The sequence below is a fragment of the Cibotium barometz genome, chromosome 18, assembly GCF_041138505.1.
Source record: "Cibotium barometz isolate CiBa-2024 chromosome 18, ASM4113850v1, whole genome shotgun sequence".
NCBI lineage: Eukaryota > Viridiplantae > Streptophyta > Polypodiopsida > Cyatheales > Cibotiaceae > Cibotium > Cibotium barometz.
In genome coordinates this window covers 34,633,667-34,655,140 of record NC_141063.1, presented here as the reverse complement: position 1 = coordinate 34,655,140, position 21,474 = coordinate 34,633,667, and the positions used below count along the sequence as shown (strand labels likewise).

The following is a 21,474-nucleotide window of genomic DNA, read 5'->3' as shown; positions in this document are numbered from 1 at the left end:
AACAAAGTGGGTGTACAAAGTCAAAAGAAAGTCTGATGGTACTATTGACAGGTACAAAGCAAGACTTGTGGCTAAAGGCTACTCCCAGAAAAAAGGGAATAGATTATGAAGAGACTTTTGCTCCTACTTCGAGAATGACCACAATAAGATCAGTGATTGCATTGGCTGCACATAAAGGATGGAAAGTGCATCAATTGGACATCAAAACTGCATTCTTAAATGGGGATTTATAGGAGGAAGTATATGTAAATCAGTGTGACATGTGAGAGCTTATGACCGTCGTAAACACAACCTTAGTCTAACTAAACTGCACTTAATGATGTTTAAGAGATAGACAGATATGTGTCAATGCAATGCAGCTATATTATATGAATGAATGCGGTTACAATGAGATCCAAATGGATCTGTACTGCTGAATATGCTGCCTATATGCTGAATATGCGGGATGAACTGCTGTCCACTCTTTCCCTTGTCTCCTGGGAAGGAAACGCTGAAGGGAGGCTTTGGAACAGATGCTGAATGCTGATGGGATGATGAAACGCAGACCTGATGGCTGAACTGAGCTGAATGTTGCTGCGTTTGCTGAAGATGATGCTGATGGAGATGCGTTTGCTGATTACGAATGCTGAGGATGATGCGTTTATCTAACTGCTGAGATGAGGGCTGAAACGCAGATGATCCAGATGAGGATGCGCTTCACTGATGAGCCTCTATGGCTGAATGGGGAGGCGCCTTTATATATACGTGTGAGAGCTGCTGGTCGGCCAGATGGGCTGCAGTCGGCCAGTACTCAGATGCCCACGACTGCATTAAATGCTTGTCGGCTGCCCCATAAATGCCTATAAAAATGCCTATAAATGCCAATAAAATATCTGATGGCTCCTGATGATGCTAATGATGCCATATAATGATGCCATGTCACTGTACACCTGACTGGTGTGCACGTGACAATTAGCCCATTGGTTTTGTAGTTCCTAGTGAGGAGCATAAAGTATGCAGGTTACACAAAGCATTGTATGGGTTAAAGCAAGCTCCAAGGGCTTGGTATGATAAAATACATGCTCATCTAACCAGCCAAGGTTATGTGAATAGTCCAGCTGAAAGCACATTGCATGTGAAGAAAACCGATGCCGATATTGTAACACGCGGAAGCTCTGGGGGTCTTCTTTCAGCCCTAAACACTCTTGGAAACCATCTGATGCAAAATGTAAATATAGAGAGAGAGTAGAGAGAGAGAGATATGCTGGAAATTCAGTATATTCATATGGTACAAAAAGGTACCCTAATCTACAGCCATAGGCTACCTTACATAAAAGGTGGAACACACCAAAATCTCATAGTCTAGACCCACACCCAAAGTGAGAGTGAATGAGTTCAATGATGAGCATCCATGCTATTTATAGTCACTTGGGAATATTTGGGCTAGTGGCCGACTGCCCTCTTTTTGTCCATAATCACCACCGTCTGGTCCTCATGCAGCCGACAGCACTCCTCTGCTCCCGACAGCCTCCAACGCAGCCGACACTCCTCCTTCATGCTTTTGCTCCCAACGTACACTGCCAAATAGCACTTTGTGCTCCATGTCCTAGTTCTAATACTCTTTATCTGGCTGCCTGTTCTGGATCAACGTCTAAAGATTGTCCATGGCATTGACCATGCACATGACATCCCCCTCTGCTAAATTTGATGACGAGAATCCAACCTGCTCTTGGATGACTATCATCATCCCAATCTTTTCCCAAAGTCCCCCTGTCATCCATCCATCCCTGGCAATCCCTTTTTCGCTGAAAGCCCGGCCTGTTCTTCAATCCACTCTGTCTCAGACGAAGATCTATGCATCTGTTCCATCTAGTCCACAATCTATTCCTGCCCTGACTCTAAACACCGTCTTGGTCTTCATTCCTGAGAAATGAGTCTGGCACTCACACCACCCTTGGAGGGTAATCCTCCCTTGGGACCGTTGCCCGAGAACCTCTCTGGCTCACACGACTGCCATCCCCTCTGGCTCTGTGGAACACCACCAACAAACCTCCTGGGAGCTCTTCCCGATTCTGTGTTCCTTGCCTTGGGCTTCGTATCCATGTACTTTCCTGTACCTTGGACCTATACACCATCATATGGGACTGAATCAGTGTTTAGCTTTGCTGAGCTTGATGCTCTGATACCAATGTAACACGCGGAAGCTCTGGAGGTCTTCTTTCAGCCCTAAACACTCTTGGAAACCATCTAATGCAAAACGCAGATATAGAGAGAGAGTAGAGAGAGAGAGAGAGAGAGAGAGAGAGAGATATGCTGGAAATTCAGTATATTCATATGGTACAAAAAGGTACCCTAATCTACAGCCATAGGCTGTCTTACATAAAAGGTGGAACACACCAAAATCTCCTAGTCTAGACCCACACCCAAAGTGGGAGTGAATGAGTTCAATTATGAGCATCCATGCTATTTATAGTCACTTGGGAATATTTGGGCTGCTGGCCGACTGCCCTCTTTTTGTCCATAATCACCGTCGTCTGGTCCTCATGCAGCCGACAGCACTCCTCTGCTCCCGACAGCCTCCAACGCAGCCGACAGTCCTTCATGCTTTTGCTCCCATCCGTACACTGCCAAATAGCACTTTGTGCTCCATGTCCTAGTTCTAATACTCTTTATCTGGCTGCCTATTCTGGATCAGTGTCTGAAGATTGTCCATGGCATTGACCATGCACATGACAGATATTCTCAGTGTAATCTTGTATGTAGATGACATGCTCATTACAGGTACTAGCAAAGCACAAATTTCAGATTTCAAAGCTGATTTGAAAGCTGAATTTGATATGTCAGATTTGGGGCCTTTACACTACTATCTCGGCATACAGTTTATGCATACAGATGATGGCATTGTTATGCAGCAAACTAAGTACATAAAAAGTTTGCTAAAAAGGTTTCACATGGATGAATGTAAGCCCATTTCTACTCCAGTAGAACCAGGTGTACGGCTTACTATGCATGATATTGGAGAGCCTTTTGAGGCCGGCATTTACAGCCAGGCAGTGGGATGTCTCATTTACTTGTGTAACACGAGGCCAGACATATCTTTTGGGGTGTCTTTGTTGAGCAAATTCATGCACAGCCCAAGCACAAAGCATTGGCAAGCAGTCAAACGCATTTTTCGTTATCTTCAGGGTACCCTGGATCTTGGTTTGTTCTATCCCAGGGGGGGCAGCTTGCAGCTTTATGCATACACTGATTCAGATTGGGCTGGTGATTATGATACCAGGCAATCCACCAGTGGGAATTGTTTTTTTCTTGGCAGTTCATGCATATCTTGACTGAGTAAAAAGCAACCCACTGTTGCCACATCTACTTGTGAGGCTGAGTACAGGGCAGTCTTCACAGCTACAATAGATTGTGTATGGTTGAGGAGACTATTGGCTGATCTTCGTGAGTGTCAGCAGACACCCACCACCATTCTCACTGATAGCCAGAGTGCTATGGCCGTGGCACGAAATCCAATCTTTCATGCACGTACCAAGCACATTGAGATTCATTATCACTATGTCAGAGAGAGGCTACATGCAAGGGAAATCAGTTTATCTTACTGCCCTACACAAGATAATGTTGCAGATCTATTCACAAAGGCTTTACCTCGAGAAAAGTTTGAAGCTTTCCGCAAAGCTTTGGGCTTACTCTCATACAGAGAGTGATCTGCTACCTTGTACAGGTTCACACTTCCACTACACGGGAGATTTGTAGGCATATGCTCACTTATGGTAGTGCTATGTGTGAACAGGGCTTAACCAAGGGCACTTTTTCCCATGTGGTTTTTCCCCTTGGATATCAAGTGTGAAAGGACACTCTACCTATAATATTTTGTACTTCTATATTATATGGATGTGGCACACATGCAAGGGTTGACTTGCATTTTGTGGCTACCACACTTTTGGCTCTCTCTCTCCCTCTCATTTTCTGTGTGTGAGCTTCTCTATCTTGCACCTAATCCTAATGTGCAGGTTTGTGTGTGTGAGTGTGCGAGTCCAACACCAACACCGTAGGCGCTCATGTAGCTCTCGCCTGAAGAGTACCGCTATACCTCCAGATCCTCTCGATGTGCTCTGTCGTGTGGTCCCCGTTCCCCTGTGTGTAGACTCCCACTGATAACCCTCTACTTTGGGTAGCCCCCTCTCTGGGCTCTGGTGTGTCTCTGTGCGTAGTATGGTGTCCCGTCCCTCCATGACCTCCTCCATCCTCCCAGGATGTGTCCAAAGTGCTCCATTGCAGTTCCAAACTGCTATGTGTATCTGTGAATCTGGATCCTCCATAGCCAATGTCCCATAGGCCGCCTGGGGCTAATCGGTGGCCTTGCCATCGATGATGACATGACCATCGCGATAGAATGCTCTCTTGCCCTCTTTCCGGGCCTATAGGACTCTCGGCATGCATGATTTCCCGTGTTCTATCTGCATCCTCGTAAGGTCGTCATCTAAATAGATGGGATCTCCCTGTAATCCTCATAGAATTACCCTCTTTCTCATGAAGGTGGCCCACTCCGTCTCTCCTGCAAACTGTAGGATGAGGGATCGCTTGTGTGTTGAGTCTTTCCCGGCTCTCCATGCTTTGGTGAAGGGGAGAGGGTCCTCTTCCCTGTAGCCAAGCTTCGTGCATAGAAGCTGTCCATCTTTCTTGGAAGTGGAGTCGGGTGTCTCGGCTATACCTATGATTCGAATGTTGAGGCGGCGGGCCTGCCTCATCTTCTCCTCTTCAATGGTGGTGTGAATGATTTGGTGTTCTTCCCTTTGAGACTCCTCTCTCACTTCTTTACGGATATTCTTCTTCACCACTTTAACCCATCCTGATTGCTTGGCTTCGAGTTTCCCCTCCATGTCTTTTGTGATCTCCTTGTTGGAGATCTCTTCTTTGATGGCCGTGAGAGTGTTGCCATTGATCTCCCCTTCTTCCTTCTCAGTGTTCTTGACGGCTATCAGTTCCACTTTCAATGCATTCACCTCCTCCTTGAGTGCCGTGTTCTCTTGTTCAAGTTCCGTGACCCATACTTCAAGGGCCATGATGTGCCGGTGTAACTTGTTCTCCACCTCATTGAGGTTGGAATTGGATGTCTTCTTGTTCTCCTTGATTAGTGCCTTCATTGCCGTCTCGAGGGCCTCGAGCTTCTCTTGGAAACTTGGAGCCATTCCTCTGCAGTGCTTCCCATAGGCAGAGAGGAGCGAGAGGGAGCACAGTAGAGAGAGAGAGAGAGAGAGAGAGAGAGAGAGAGAGAGAGAGAGAGTTTCTGGTAGCGCAAGCACAGTGCGAGTAGGCCAGCACAGTGCGAGCAGGCCAGCACAGTGCAAGCACAGCAGGGGTGCGCAGCGCAAGCAGGGTAGCTCAGGCTGGTGGGTACGAATAGGCGCAGCACAGCGCGGACAGCGGCGCCAAGCGCATCACAGCCAGGGTGCGCAGCACGAGCGGGTGGATACGAACAGACAGAGACCACCAGCACGTAGCGCCAGCAAGGAGAGGGGCTTGCGCGACGTCACGCATGGACCACCATAGAGAGAGAGAGAGAGAGAGAGAGAGAGAGAGAGAGAGAGACGACTCAGAATTCAGTATATTCTACAGTACAAAAAGATTAATCTTGGCTAACCAACTGGCTACCCCATCAAAAAGGTGAGAACACCTAATCTAAAGTCTAACCTAGGACTCATCCCCCTAGTGGACTGAATGACTAACTATGAGCCAAGCCTTGCCTATTTATAGGCCTTGAAAGTATTGGTGGGATGGTCGACCTGCTGTTGGCCAGGTCCCCTGGACAAAGTCCCGGACTTGCTACAGTCAACAAAGATCTCTCCTCATGCACACTAGCTGACAGCCTCCTACGTAATCCCACCGCCTTCTTGCCCATGCCTAGCTACAATAGCTCCACATTCAGGTCCAAAACTGGTTCTATCTAGTTCTTTGTCTTGTTGCCCTTCAAGGATTAGACCTGGGAATCAGCCTACACATGACATCCCCCTCTGCTAAACTTGATGACGGGATTCCAAATTCTATTCTTGGATGACTATCATCCCATTGTCCATCCCTAGAGTCCCAAACCTGTCATCCTTCCCTTCCTAGCACCCTTTTGACAAAACAGGTATGGGTGCCCAAGATAAGATCCAATTCAAAACCAGATCTCACTAAATCAATCAGCGAGACCCAAATCCACTCCAAATCTGATAAAGATCTATGCATCTGTTCCATCCTGTCCGTCCCTAAACACTTTCTCTGGTCTTCTTTTCCTAAGTATTGAGTCTAGCACTCTCACTCCAACCCTTGGAGGATCATCCTCCCTTGGAACCGCTGCCTGAAAAAGAGAGAGAAAGAGAGAGAGAGAGAGAGCGAGAGAAAGAAAGAAAGAAAGAAAGAAAGAAAGATATATTAACGTCTACAAGAGGCCAAAGTCGGCCTATGAGACAAAAAATAATACAACTGTGTTCTTCCGGTCATCGGAAGAAAAGGAAAAGAAAGAAAAGAAAAAGTGTGCATGTGTCTGGATACAACTGTGAATCATCATGGATCGGTGGAGCCCATATGCAAACAATATAAAGGGGGGGGGATGTGGATGGAGTGCTAAGGCAAGATGCATCTCTATATGCTGAAGGGATAGTACAAGCATGCTATGCAAATCTATGTCTAACTCCATCCGGATAGCTGCTCTCTCTCGGTGACGGAGTCGGGGTGCTCTGTGTCCAGTCTGTCTAGATCTCCTCCTGGCTCTCAATTCCTCTGCTCTCTGTGCAGTCACCCCACGTGGTACTTCAGCTGGCACTGGCATAGCTCTCTGGAAGAAATCTGTGAGCTGGGATTGTCTCCCACCCCTAGTGGGAGCGGGTGTCTGGAGGAGTCTCTCTCGAGAACTATGAAGCTCTAGTAGTAGTCTGCCAAGCTATCGCTGGTCCGAGGCCTCCATCAACTGATGTAGTGAAGAGTGCTCCTCAAACAATCCTGCATAACTATCTCTGACCCCCTGGTGGGCTCTACATTTACATACAAAGTGATCCTAAGTCTCCACCTCCTCGCGGCACAATCTGCATATCCGCTCGGCTCTGGGAACCCGTGTCGCTCTCCCAGCCTCTATCTCTAGCTGATGTGATGAGACTCGTAGCTGTCCAATAGCAACGCGAGAGCTGTGGGGCATGTATACATCCATATACCGCGGTCGCTGTATAAACCCATCCCCTGAGATGCTCATAAAGTGGTCTCTGTAATACAGCATCTTCGGTGGTAGTGGGCTCTCTAATGCTGTCCATGTCTCCTGTATGTAGCGCTGCCATGTGTCCTATCTCATCACTCTGTTCCTCTCATTGAGAGAGAGGTAACCCCGTGGTGCAGGCTGATCATACTGAAAAGGTGGCAACCGCTCAATGTCTATCCCATGATGTGAGAACCACTGTAGCATCTGTGCATACCAAGATCCAGTGTGTCCAGCCTCGGCCAGCTGTCTGGATGCCTCAAAAGCTCGGCGGGATAATCTCTCCATGGGCATCTCCCTCATCCTGTATATAAAGGAGATCGTCTGGAACAATGCCTCCCTGCCATAGGTGGTGCAGCAAAGTTGCAAACTCAACTCGAACAATGTCGTGCAAACTCATCCTCGAGAGCATCAAGATGTGTGGTCTCTCCAGCTGTACCCATGTGGAGGCTGCAAGCCCTGGTGCCCAAACCGCTGTTGCATACATCAAGGCTGGTGTCACTAATGTATCAAAGAGCCACCCCTTCGTGCGGGGTTCCTGAAAATGTGCCTGATGACACTGACGCTCAAGGCCAGCAAGAGTTGCATACCCCCGGGTCACTTTGTCTCGGACTGCCTGAGCCATGGAGAAGCGTCCAGCTGAGCTAGTAAATGTGATGCCAAGGTAAACATAAGAGCTCACCACCTCGACACGCCCTCTTGCTAATGTGAGAGTAGTGTGGCTCCTGACTGCGGGTGAGGTGTGGAAGATCATAACCTTGGTTTTCCCAAGGTTCACTGTGAGACCCTGCTGTGCGCAGAAGTCATCAAGAGGCACAAGGTGTCTTTGAAGCCCAACCTGCATGTCAGATACCAAGACGATGTCATCAGCATAAAGCATAACATGGACAGTAATACCTGATAGCTCAACCCCAGAGCCTCCTCCCTGTGTGATGTAATCGACCACCTCATCAATATAGAGCCCAAAGAGCGTGGGGGAGAGCGGGCACCCCTGCTTCACACCAATGGTGCTAGCAACTGTGTCGGACAAGCCTCCTGGGCATCGGACTATCCCAAAGACCTGCTCATATAGCCTGTGTATGCCCCACATCATGTCTGAGGGTATGCCTAGTGTCTGTAGTTGCCGAAAGAGGCGCTCTCTGGGCACAGTATCAAATGCCTTGCGGAAATCCACAAAGCAACAATAGAGCTGTTGCCTCCGTGCCTTGGCCTGATCAATCAAGCACCTCAATGTAAAAAAGTGGTCGATGGTCGAGAAGGCTCGTCGAAAGCCTGCCTGGCCTACTCCTCTCAATCCCCCATCCTCTGCATGAGTGCTCAGCTCTGCCTCCAAAACTGCCCCGTATAGTTTGGCCAATATATGGCCAATCATGATGGTCCTGTAGTTCCCAGGGTCTAGTACATCTCCCGCTTTATGGATCGGCACAATAGTGTGCATCATCCACTCAGCCGGAAACCCCTCTGACAGAGCTCTGTTGAAGAGATGAGCAAGAAATGGTGCCAATGTATCAATAGCATAGATGAGATGCTCTCCCTGTAATCCTGTATGATCTGTCGCCCGTCCATGTTGGAGTCGGCATATGGCCCTCCTAACCATAGGTGGGGTGAAGAAGGTGGAGACTGTGGAGCATGGCTCTGTGGGCTCTGGTATAGGGGGCTGTGCAGGCACATCATAGAGTCTCTCTGCATATGTCTGCCAGGTCTGAGGATCGGTAATTGGTGTGGGAGGACGGGGCTCTCTGAGTCTCCTCCAAGCAGCAGCAGCATCTCTGCTCATGAGCATGTGATATGTGTCCCCGTACTGAGCCTCCTCATAAGCTCGCCGCTTACGACGGGTGAGAGTATACATCCTCCTGCCTGCCTGTCTCTGGGTTATCTCCCTGCAAGCCCTCTGCACTCGGAGACTCTCATCATCATACCATCGGTTCTGGGGCATGCTCCCAGATGTAGGTGGCTGTCCTGTCTGTATGTGGTATGGGAAACTCCTCGCGGCTGCGGAGTGCAGTACATGTGAGAGCTGGGAGGTGAGCATAGCCATGGGTGCCGATGGGTCCAAGGCAAATAGCTGATCATGAACATGATAGTCATACACATCGGCTAGGTCCTGAGTGAAGTGGAAAATAGTGCGTGGTGGCTGTATGATGGGTGGGTGGGTCTCCAGTAAGCTCCTGAAAGTGAGGGATAGATATGTATGATCCGCCCCAATGGGGCATGGTGGTACGGTAAAGTGAGACACCATATCTGCTGCCTCCCGGGATCCCATCACATAGTCCACTGTACTGCTGCCACCCCCCACTGGAAAGCAAGTCAACCCACCTGAATCTGGCCACTGAATCATCCCGTTATAAATAACGAGATGGTGTCGGGCCCCAAGCTCCAGCAAATGTTGCCCATATCCAGTGCTGTCAGCTCCTCCATCAACGGAGATCCGAGTGGTCCCTGTATCCTCTGTAACTAGCGGCTCTAGTCTCAAGGGATCCTCAAAGTCATAGATCTCGCACCCCATCAAGAAGACTTCTCCCAGTGTCAAATAGTGTAAGATCTCCTCAGATAAGGCAGAGTATGGAGACTCACTAGCCTCTCCTCCACCCGGCTCCTCGGTGGTGGCAAACCACGACCCCTTCGGAGGAAAGTAGCAGAGGGCGATATAAATCCATCTGGTCTCCAAGAGGCGTAAGCTAATCCACATGTATCTCACCTCCGAGTCTCATGCTACGACTCAAACATGCTCATGTAACCCATGTCTGAAAAGCACTGCAATACCTCCTGAACCTCGGGAGGTGGCCTATCTCATCCCCTGTCAGTGAGCTGACTCCCATTGATAACCCTCAACCCGTGGTAAGCCCCTCTCCAGGCTCTCATGTGTCTCTGTCATCAAGATGATATCCCGGCCCTCCATCACCACCTCAAGTCTCCCTGGATGTGTCCATAGGACTCCATTACAGTTCCAGACTGCTATGTGTATCTCTTTGTCTTCATGTTGTTTCCTCCGTGTCTCATAGGCCAGATGGCGCTATTCGACCCTCTTCCCATCAATGTAGATGTGACCATCCCTATAATGTGCCTTCTTCCCTTCTTTGCGTGCTGCCTTGATCTTCGGCATGCATAATCTTCTGTGCTCCAGCTGCATCCATGTGAGGTCATCATCGAAGTAGATGGGGTCCCCTGGCAAGCTCCTCAAGATAGCCCGTCTTCTCATAAAGCTCATCCTACTCTCCTCGTCCGAGAACTGTAGCACTAAGGCCTTGCCTTTGGTGGAGTCCTTTGGGCTTGTCCTCCATACTCTAGTGAATGGGAGCGGCTCATCCTCCTTTAGTCCCAGCTTGGTACTGTTCCGCCCGTCAATCTCGGGCGTGGAGGCAGTGCTCTCTGGTATCCCTGTGACTCGGATGCTTAGGCGCCGGATCCGTCGCATCTTCTCTTCATCAAGAGTAGACTGCATCATGTGTACATCTTCTTGTACCTCCTTCTTGATGTTCTTCTTCATCACTTGTACATCTTCTTGCACCTCCTTTTTGATGTTCTTCTTCATCACTTCTACCCATCCTTCACGGGCTGCCTCCATTTTCCCCTCGATTGTGTGGGTGAGGGTTTTGGTGATCTCTTCTTTGATTGCCTCTTTGTCCACCTCAAGAGACATCTAAGTATTCAGTATATTCTATAGTACAAAAATGTACATCTTGGCTAGCCAACTGGCTGCCCCATCAAAAAGGTGAGAGCACCTAATCTAAAGTCTAACCTAAGACTCAGCCCCCTAGTGGACTGAATGACTAACTATGAGCCAAGCCTTGCCTATTTATAGGCCTTGGAAGCATTGGTGGGCTGGCCGACCTACTGTCGGTCAGGTCTCCTGGACAAAGTCCCCGACTTGCTGCAGATCTCTCGTCATGCACACAAGCCAACAGCCTCCTAGGTAATCCCACCACCTTCTTGCCCATGCCTAGCTGCAATAGCTCCACTTTCACGTCCAAAACTGGTTCTTTACCTTGTTACCCATCAAGGATTAGACCTGGGAATTAGCTTGCACATGACATTTAAGGTTCCCTCATGCATCAATATCATTTGGCCTTCACGAGAGAGTGTGATGAATCATAAAACTTGTCACCCTACGAGTGACATGCCGATGCTCAAACAACCAAGAAAGTCTCTTCTCTTGTTACTCACAGTTACCAGAGGTTAACTATGCCAAAGCATAGTGTCTAAGACAAGAAACCCGCAAAGCCAATACACTCTAGCGTCCCGTACCGTCACTAGTAGGGGACCCGAAACAAGAATAATAGGCCAACACTTTAGATACCAAACACAAAGCATGAAGACACAAAACATGATTTCACAGCGGAAGAACAATACAATATAAAATAACACCGCACTAAGCCGGAATGGCCGGCCCCTCGTAGGAACTTCTTTATTGAGAGAAGCTTTTTACAAGATACCAAGGTGCAGGTGTGAACAACACCGGATCTTTCCACAAAGCATCAGCACAAATCTCTTGCCCGGATATCTATCCCGAGCCAAGACAAAACACAGCACCAAAACTGTCTCCAAAACAGTCCCATAAACAGTCCATGAATCAGCCCCAAAAGAAAGTCTCAAAGCTGTCCCAAAAACAGCTCCATAAAAAAAGCAGCCCTTGAATTTTCACAGGAACCTGTACCGCCTTTTGTACGGCTGTTGTACCATCTGTATAACCAGCATAGAGAGAAGAGTAAGTGATGTACAGCCTCTGTACGGCTGCAGCACCAATGTACGGGCTGCTGTGCATCTTGTCCAGCCTCTGCAGCAACTGGCTAAGAGAAAGCGAGAGAGAAAACTCCATACTACTACCGGCCAGATCAGCAGAGACAACATAGCATCGTAGACGGCCAGCTCCTGTACATGGGAGGAGAGAGAAGACTGCAGTCGGCCAGTGAGAGAGAGAAAAAGCTCCAAAGGGATGCGCCTTTTTCAAAACAGCCCAAATCCCTGCTTTAATAAAGTCGAATAGCTCTATTATTGAAGTGTTGTTCCCTTTTTGCCCAAAATAAGTGAACTTGGCCAAAAATATCAATTTTATGCTTTTCCTGGCTTGATGCCCAAGTTTTGGCCCAAAATATCAACTTTAGGTTTTTCCCAGGCTTGTAGCCCAAGTTTAAGCTAGGCGCCTCCTTTTGTTCACCTATCCATGCCCAAAATAATAATTATGTCCAACCCGTCTTTAATGATGTGTGAACACACCAACTTTTAAACATGATAAGCCACTTTAATGATAAAAATCCCATAGAGCTGATGCTACATAGCCATCTTTCAAGCCAAACTTTGCCAACAAATGCTTCAGCTTTCTTGTGGAAAACTCCCCGTTCACACCTTGGTTCCGCTCAGTGTCTGAAACATTGGTCCAGACTAGTGAAGGGACCAAATGGTGACACGTACTAACAGAGCACACCCCACATAAAACCCCCTGTTAAGCATGATTATCGGTGAAATGGCCAACTTTCCCCCCTACAACCCAGCCGTGAAGCAATCGAATTCCCCTCTAAACACTGAGGTCGTTAGAATTTGTGCATCTCTAGTACACATGCAATTTCCCACGTGTGCTTCCAACCAAAGGAGGCTTGTGGGCAGGAGAGGGAGCTGGTAGCAGCTCCATTTTCTGGTGCATGGGAACCATGAGTCGGAGTACCAAGCATTAAAATTTGGCAGGACATGGTCATCTTTGGTGTAGAAGAGATTATGGACAAGATCTATTCCGAGTTCATTGTTTGAGGCTTTTGGGACGTGATGTGTTCACAGTCCACTGTTGGGGATTATGGACGCAGTGTGTCTAGCACCTCATCATCTTATTCTTGGAATTCACTACACACTTGTGTGGGAATTCGGAGCCAAGCAAAGTTCCTTGCTGTTCGTGATGGCATTTTGTTTGGAGGAAACAGGTTGGCGGGTGCTCTCTCCGAGTTGATTCTGGTATCTACAATACCGGAGGGTCCATGGTTGCATCTTCATTAGCTTATCTTCTTCAGACTTTTGCACACTATGAGTTGCAGAGGAAGTGTTAGAATTTGTGCATCTCTGTGTATTCTCTATTTTATGGGATTTTATCTATTTTCAGAAAATCATGTGTCACAAAATTCCTTACAGCTTCTATTTTTCTACTATTCATGTGTGGCATGTGGAGCCTAACATGACATACATGTATGGCTGGTGTAGCCTGACATGGTGTGTCTGTGTGGCATATGGAGCCTTACATGACAGTACATGTATGGCTGGTGTAGCCTGACATGATAGTACATGTGTGGCTTGTGGGATCTGACATGGTGTACATGTATGGCCCATGGAGCCTGACATGATGAAATTCTCTAGGACTAGCTATCTTGGAGATCTTTTGTATTTATGTTCTGGGAAGGTTCCGGAAGGATCATGTGCCCTAGACATTTTATCGGATACAACTAAGCACATGGGTGTTTCTTTCAATATATTTGCACTCGTGTGTGTGCATGACTTTGATTTTATCTTTGGATGACTTGTCTTATTTGCCTGGACAATGCCTGAGATTTCTACCTGTGTTGTCCATGGGACCGGGGACGCCTGGGCACCCTGTGGACGTGTATGTGCACACCTGTTTGGGACTGATAGGTGGTCTACATGTGTTTTGCAAGTGGTAAGTATTCCCAAAAACTCAATTTACAGCTTTATGAGTTCAAATGTTAATAATTATGGGTGCAGGTTCACACTCACTTATAAGTAACCGGACAACTTATAAGTGAGTACACGTTGAGCAGGACTTATTTGATACACGTGGCGGCCAAGGACCAGGCACTAGACATTATTTGGACCTCCTTCATGTAGGCGCCCCTTTTTGGACCAGAAAAGCACGCGTGTGGGCTATTTTTAGCGGGGAAGCCTCTATTATTGACAAAAACTCCAGATTGGAGGGGGGAGCATGCTTTTCGGGGTGCATGAGGGCTGGTTGGCTGGTTTTCAGCCTGTTGGCAAGCTTCTACAGCCATCCATCGTCGCGAGTGAAGTTCACCGGATGCATGGGAGGTGCTGGCCGACTCCTTCTGCATGTTCGCCATTGCTGGCCGGCTGATTTACAGCTTGAACAGAGGCTGGACAGAGGTTAAAAACAGAGAGGAAGAGCTGGTCGTGGGCATCTAGACAATTTTCCTTCCGACCGGGGGTTTGCAGGCTTGCGTACAACTGCTGGTCGTTTTCTTCTGAGGCTACTGACGGCTGGTTGACTGCTGAAAACGGCCTTTGAGGGCTGGTCGACTTGCTCTATGAGCCAAACAAGAAGAAGATGATGATGTTGAGTTGTCCCGGGCTGATGTGGGAGTGCTATGGGCTGTCCATAGTTGTCCTACATGTGCTTGATGCCGAGAATGCTCACTTGTGCTGAGAATTGTCAGCAAATTCGGTTTATGTGATGTTTTCTTGTTTTCATATTGTATTGGAAGAAACAGGTGCAATCAGTGGTGAACCCTGGGCACCCTCAAAGTTGTATTGGAAGCAGACTCCTTTTTGGTAATCTAACCATAAGGGGGGGGGGGGGGGGGGGGGGGGGGGGGGGGGGTTCAGCCCATCTTCTAGCCCCTAGTGTGGTGTACTGTGCAAATTTGTCATCTTGTTTTATCTGGCATGCTTATGTGTATTTTCAGTTTTCATGATTGACTAGATTTTCCGTGTTCAGTTGCCCTTCCGTTTACATTGGTATCAGAGCCTGGCTTTCTACACAGTTGTGCCTAATATGATGCTGGATATGGTTGTAAGGAGTCATTATCCGTGAGAGAAGGTTGGGATTATGAGGCAGCCCTCGCCTTATTGTCGCGTCTCGAAAGAGGTTACCTTTGGTTTCAGCAGCAGTGAGCGTGTGGAAAGACTTCGTGGCACTTCTGTCTATGTAGGGGCACGGTTGCACCCTTGCAGTCTCTTCGGTATCATACTTGGGGAACTGGTAGAGAGCGATTCTGGGGCACAAAAAATTCTTTTCTTTCTGAAAAGCTGAAAGATACATTATGGCCAGCCAGTCTGATCATTCTGTGGAGGACTCTATCACCCGCATTCGCCACATGCGGGAGAAAGATAGAGACAGGGTTCATGTTAGGGCTTTGGCAAGGAACGATCCACCGTTATCGGCCAGGACTGAGAATCAGCAAGATATTGATGCCTTGATGAATGAGCTTGAAGAGCTCCGTGCTTTGCAAAGAGATCCTGATGTACAGAGGATCATAGAATCAAAGTCTCATGTCAAGGCTGATGTGGTCACTTTTGATGCAATTGCCCAACAGATGGGAATCGACAAACCTCGAGAGTTGGTTGTTGCTTATCTAAAAAGCCGTGGGTGGCGAAGTTTCCAATGATGAGGGCAAATGGGTCTTCACACGGCAACCTCACAAGCTATCCCGTGAAAGGAACTCCGATGATGTTGTGAGAGGGCATGCAGCCCACACCAGTGATGTGAAAGGGCATGTAAACCGCACCAGTGATGTAAGAGGGTATGCAGCCTGAGCAAGTGATGTAAGTGGGCATGCAGCCCAAGCAAGTGTTTTGAGGGGCTTGCAGCCCATGCAACAAATTTGAGGGGGCATGCAACCCGAGGAGATGATATACATCGACATGCAACTCGTGGGAATGATGAGGAGTTTTCAGCCCATTTGAGAGATGCACAAGATCTTTATGCATTGTCGGTGGTATCTCCACCTTCTAGGTATGTTCCTGCTCTTGTTTACTCATAGGGGTAGGGAAGTTTGTATTGATGCGGGTACTACTGGGAGTCCCATACCCGTTGTAAGCCATATATCTATTTCAAAGGCAATAAAGAAATCAGCTTGTTCTTACTTGGTCTTTGTACGTGATAATGTTAAGCATGATGCTGTAACTCCAGTGGATCAAGATAAGCTTGATTTCGCTCTCCTCCTAACCGATCTCCTTATAGGGTGAGTGCTGCCCAACAGGAGGAAATCATGACTCAAGTAAATGATTACTTGAGAAGGGGTTGATAAGGCCAAGTTCTTCGCCTTATTGTTCTCCAGTTTTACTTGTGAAGAAAAAGGATGGGACATACGGGATGTGTGTTGATTATAGGGCCCTTAACAAGATTACTATCAAGAACAGGTTTTCGATTCCTCGAATCGATGATATTCTTGATAAACTTGAGAGAGCTGCTTGTTTCAATCGCATTGATCTTAAGAGTGGTTACCATCAGATTCGAGTGGTACCTCAAGATGTGCACAAAACGGCTTTTCGAACATCATTTGGATTATATGAGTATTTGGTTGTGCTATTTGGACTTACAAATGCTCCCGACACTTTCAATAGAATGATGGATAGAATTTTTAAACCTCACCGCAAGTTCACAAGAACTTTCTTTGATGATATTATCATTTTCTCAAAGAGTGAGGCTGAACATAAAGAGCATCTTGCCATTCTTTTTGAAGAGCTAAGGAAACGTAAGCTTTTCATCAATGGAAAGAAGAGTGAATTCTTCTTGTCAGAAATTCACTATTTAGGGCATATTGTTTTCAAGGATAGAGTACGCATGGATCCCGCAAAGATTCAAGCAATCAAGGATTGGCCAGAATTGCAGGCTGTGCATCAAGTTAGGAGCTTTATTGGTTTATACTCGTACTATCGTCGATTCATTCAACACTTTGCTTTCTTAGCTTCACCGTTACATGATCTAACGAAGAAGAAAGTAGCATTTCGTTGGTCCGAACCCGAAAAGACCGCTTTTCAGAAGTTGAAGGATGCCATCGTATCAGGGCCAGTTCTTATTATTCCAGATTTGCATAGACCTTTTGTGGTCGAGTGTGATGCATGTGGAGATTGTTTGGGGGCTGTTTTGAACCAAGAGGGACATGCAGTGGCTTTTGAAAGCCGCCGCTTGCAACATGCGAAATTGTATTTGCAGGTTTATAAGAAAGAGTTGTTAGCCGTTATTCATGCACAACCTAAACTCTCGAAAAAGCATCTAAAGTGGGCAAACTTCTTGTCCATGTTCCATTTTCAGATTTTGCATATCCCGGGCAACAAGAATTTGGTGGCGGATGCTTTGTCACGCAAGCCACAAGTGCATGCCATAACTACCGCCTACCATCAGGACTTATCAGGGTGCCGGACATGTATGCTTTGGACACAGATTTTCAGCTTGCTTGGGCTTATTTGAATCATGGTACTGCTGTCCCATCTTATTCGATTAGAGATGGGTTTCTGATGATGCAGAATCGTATTTGTGTAGTGCGTGAATTATGCCAAAAGGTTATGGAAGAGTGTCATGCTCCACCATATGCTGGTCATCATGGTATTCTGGCTACTACACAGGCTTTGGAAAGATATTTCTTTTGGCCAGCTCTACGCAGGGATATTGAAGCTTATGTGCGAGAGTGCATAGTGTGTCACAAAGTCAAGTTTGACAGACACAAGACACCTGGTTTGCTTCAGCCCTTACCTATTCCACAAGAGCCATGGGAAAGCATCGCTATGGATCTGCCGAAATCGGCACATGGAAATGATGCTATATGGACTATTATACATCGTCTTAGCAAACAGGCACACTTTATTCCTGTGAGGAAAACAATCAAGCCAGAGCACATGGCAAAGTTGTTCTTAGCTTAGATTTTCAAACATCATGGCATGCCCAAGTCTATTGTGGGGGATAGAGATCCTCGGACTACCAGTTTATTTTGGCGGGCATTGTTTGATAATATGGGCACAAAGTTGAGTTTTTCATCAGCCTATCATCCTCAGACGGATGGTCAGAGTGAAATAGCAAATTCAGCTGTGCTTGACTTGCTCAAGTGTTATGTATCTAAGCAGAAGTCAAATTGGGAAAAGTATTTGCCATTGGTTGAATTTGCATACAATAACACAGTGCATTCTTCAACTAATAAGGCCCCATTTGAGATAGTCTATGGCAAGGTGGTACTTCCACCTATCTTACGAACAAAAGATGAAATCTTTGCAGCAGATGAGTATGTTCGTGATTTGGATACTGCGTTTGCACAGGTTCGGACAGCCATAGAAAGATCTCAAGCTAAGCAGAAAAAGACAGCTAACAAACACAGGCGAGAGGTGGTTTTCAAGAAAGGTGATTGGATATTACTAAAGTTTGAGAAAGCACGTCTTCGGAAGCGGCCAGGTAAGGAATGCCGGTTTCCTAAGCTTTCAAACAAGTATTACAGGCCATTCCAAATTTTGCAGAAAATAAATGAAGTGGCATATAGATTTGTGTTGCCCGATCACTGGAAAATACACAATGCCTTTCGTGTCAGTTTGCTGAGGCCTTATGTGGGACCACCTCCTATGGAACCAGTTTTGGAAGATCCACCAGAAGTGGATGAACTTGAGGAGGTATTGCAACTTGAGCAGATAGTTTTTCATAAAGAGCGCAAGCATGCAGGTGGCACGCACTGAACTTGAGGAGGTATTGCAACCTAAGCGGATAGTTTTTCCTAAAGAGTGCAAGCATGCAGAGTGCGCAGGTATCTTGTGACGTTTAAAAACTATTCGACTATGGATGCAAAATGGATGGACGAGGATTATTAGGGGATTATCGGAAACTTCTGAAGGCCTACTTGGAAGCTTTTCAGTTGTGGTCAACTGCTTAGAAGCCACGGGGAATGTCACAAAATTCCTTACAGCTTCTATTTTTCTACCATTCATGTGTGGCATGTGGAGCCTGACATGACATTCATGTATGGCTGGTGTAGCCTGACTTGTGTGTCTGTGTGGCATATGGAGCCTAACATGACAGTACATGTATGGTTGGTGTAGCCTGACATGATAGTACATGTGTGGCTTGTGGGGCCTGACATGGTATACATGTATGGCCCATGGAGCCTGACATGATGAAATTCTTTAGGACTAGCTATCTTGGAGATCTTTTGTATTTATGTTATGGGAAGGTTCCGAAAGGATCATGAGCCTAGGACATTTTATCGGATACAACTGAGCAGATGGGTGTTTCTTCCAATATATTTGCACTCATGTGTGTGCATGACTTTGATTTTATCTTTGGATGACTCGTCTTGTTTGGCTGGACAATGCCTGAGATTTCTGCCTATGTTGTCCATGGGGCCGGGGACGCCTGGGCACCCTGTGGACGTGTATGTGCACACCTGTTTGGGACTGACAGGTGGTCTACATGTGTTTTGCAGAAGGTGATAAGTATTCCCAAAAACTCAATTTACAGCTTTATGAGTTCACATGTTAATAATTATGGGTGCAGGTTCACACTCACTTATAAGTGAGAGTGAACCAGACAACTTATAAGTGAGAACACATTGAGCAGGACTTATTTAATACACGTGGCGGCCAAAGACCGGGCACTGGACATTATTTGGACCTCCTTCATGTAGGCGCCCCTTTTTGGACCAAAAAAGCACGCGTGTGGGCTATTTTCAGCGGGGAAGCCTCTATTATTGACAAAAACTCCAGACCAGGATCTAAGCAAAGATACAAATTCATCAATATAAATACAACATGTTTTGGCAATATACATAAGATTAGGTCTATCTCTCCTTCTCTATTGTGTCTTGCTAAGTTTTGATTAGCGTTAATCTCTCCATGTGCTTAGCATTGATCATATGTTTAAGTCTTTCCGCTACATCACTCATGTCTTGGCCATTCTCAATATTCTGAGATTCTTGGCTCCACCATTTCATCTATAAAATGCACCCTAGGTACTCTCTTCTCAATCGGTTAAAAAGGCATCCTTCCCACTGATCTAAAACTGTTGTAACACACGTCTCATTATTTCAAAATGTTTACTAACCACAACCATGATGATAATTATCCAAATCTCTGCTACATGGTGCATCAACTCACTGAGAAAGTGATCACGACTTTATCCTAACCTTTGATTAGAACTCTTTATGGTTTAGTTGAATGAAAATAGTGACAATTCTGCTCCAGCACCATAGCACCATGGAGATCAGGTTGGATCACAGGATCGGCCCTGATAAGCAAACAGCTGAACTGTTAAGGGTACCATTAAGGGTAGAGTTGAGAGTCAAAAAGTCTTGGGCGATCCTACCAGTAAGTCTTCAAACACATAGGAAGGCTAACAACATAAAGCTAAAGATCGATTGCATTTTTTTGTCAAACGCACTAGGAAATTCCTAGAGACATGGTTTGCCCGCCCATTTGTGTAATCTGCCAGCTGTACTGAGGAATTCTGAGAGGTGTGGTTCTCCAGCGCGAGCCGTTCCAAAATAATTTACGTGCCACGAGAAAAATCTGTAACATCCTTTGTTAGTCCAAGAGTTGAGACAGTATGTAGATAATCTAGCAACCGATCCAGTAAACCAACGCCGTTGATCTGGCAAATCCGGCTAACCAGGCCACTGATTACTGCCTGTAGCCCCACGTTGCTGGTGAAAGAACACAAGGACTTGATTGGATTTTTGAATGAGAGAGACGGGTTTTAACATTTGCAATACATGAAAGAACTTGATCGAAGTTTCATATGGATTCTAATGTTTGCCACAGAGAAAACGGCAGAACCTTGTGCCGAAGTTGGACCTATAGGCTATGTCTGATTCTAACGTTCGCCGTCTTTGCAGTACAGGGAAAAACAGGCGATGTTTGGAGTAACGAAAAGAGTTTGTCTGCAAAATACACTGTTTTTGCCGGGCGATCTGGCCTGAAAAGCGCGCAGAGAAAAACCGCCATGGAAATATCAGAGAGGGAAGAGCTGACCTTTTCATTCTTGAATCGAGTCCGGATATTGGCAAGCTCCTTGTCCACTCGCAGGCGCTCCTGCTCCTTGTTCTGGCAGTTCCGGATGTCGCTGATGAAGACGGACAGGCCCCTCATCCCTGAGAGAGACATCGCCAGAAGAAGAGTCCCTAATCCCTTCAGCACAGAGAAAACCCCTGAGATCTCAGCTAGGAGAAAAGATTGAAGAAGAGAGACAGTAAGAGCGAGATGAAGAAAAAAAAAACAGAAACAGAAAAAAAATGAAGTCAAAAAAATAAAAGATTCCCCGAAAGGACCCCCACAAAATACAAGGAAAGTGGACAACCCAAGTGGTGGACAAAATGAGAGGCTCCTGGGCCCAAGATAAGCAAAGGAGCCCAAAGGGGGGAGCCACTACCACAGCAACAAAAGGACACTCTTTTGCTCGTTGTTGCCAACAAATCTACACTCCTAAAGGTGTTTACAAACATCCCCCCTTTTCTCGAATGGTCGAGGAGATGGATCGGGGAGATGCCATGTCTACGAGAATGAGCCCGGGAAATCTCCCACTCAGTGTGTAAAGTAGCTAAGGGTGCCTTTTCTTGTTGCCG

At 46.7% G+C, this 21,474-nt stretch overlaps 1 protein-coding gene across 1 annotated transcript in view; it reads right to left on the bottom strand.

Annotated features, from left to right (window-relative positions):
* The window catches only part of LOC147629240 (AP-2 complex subunit alpha-1-like), a 66,848-nt gene extending 45,632 nt beyond the window's left edge, over nucleotides 1-21,216 (bottom strand). Inside the window, exon 1 of the mRNA XM_086812497.1 lies at nucleotides 20,885-21,216. Within this exon, the coding sequence (XP_086668623.1) occupies nucleotides 20,885-21,016 (132 nt within the window). The 5' untranslated portion in view covers nucleotides 21,017-21,216. The remainder of the gene's footprint in view (nucleotides 1-20,884) is intronic.
* Between the last annotated feature and the right edge of the window lie 258 nt (nucleotides 21,217-21,474).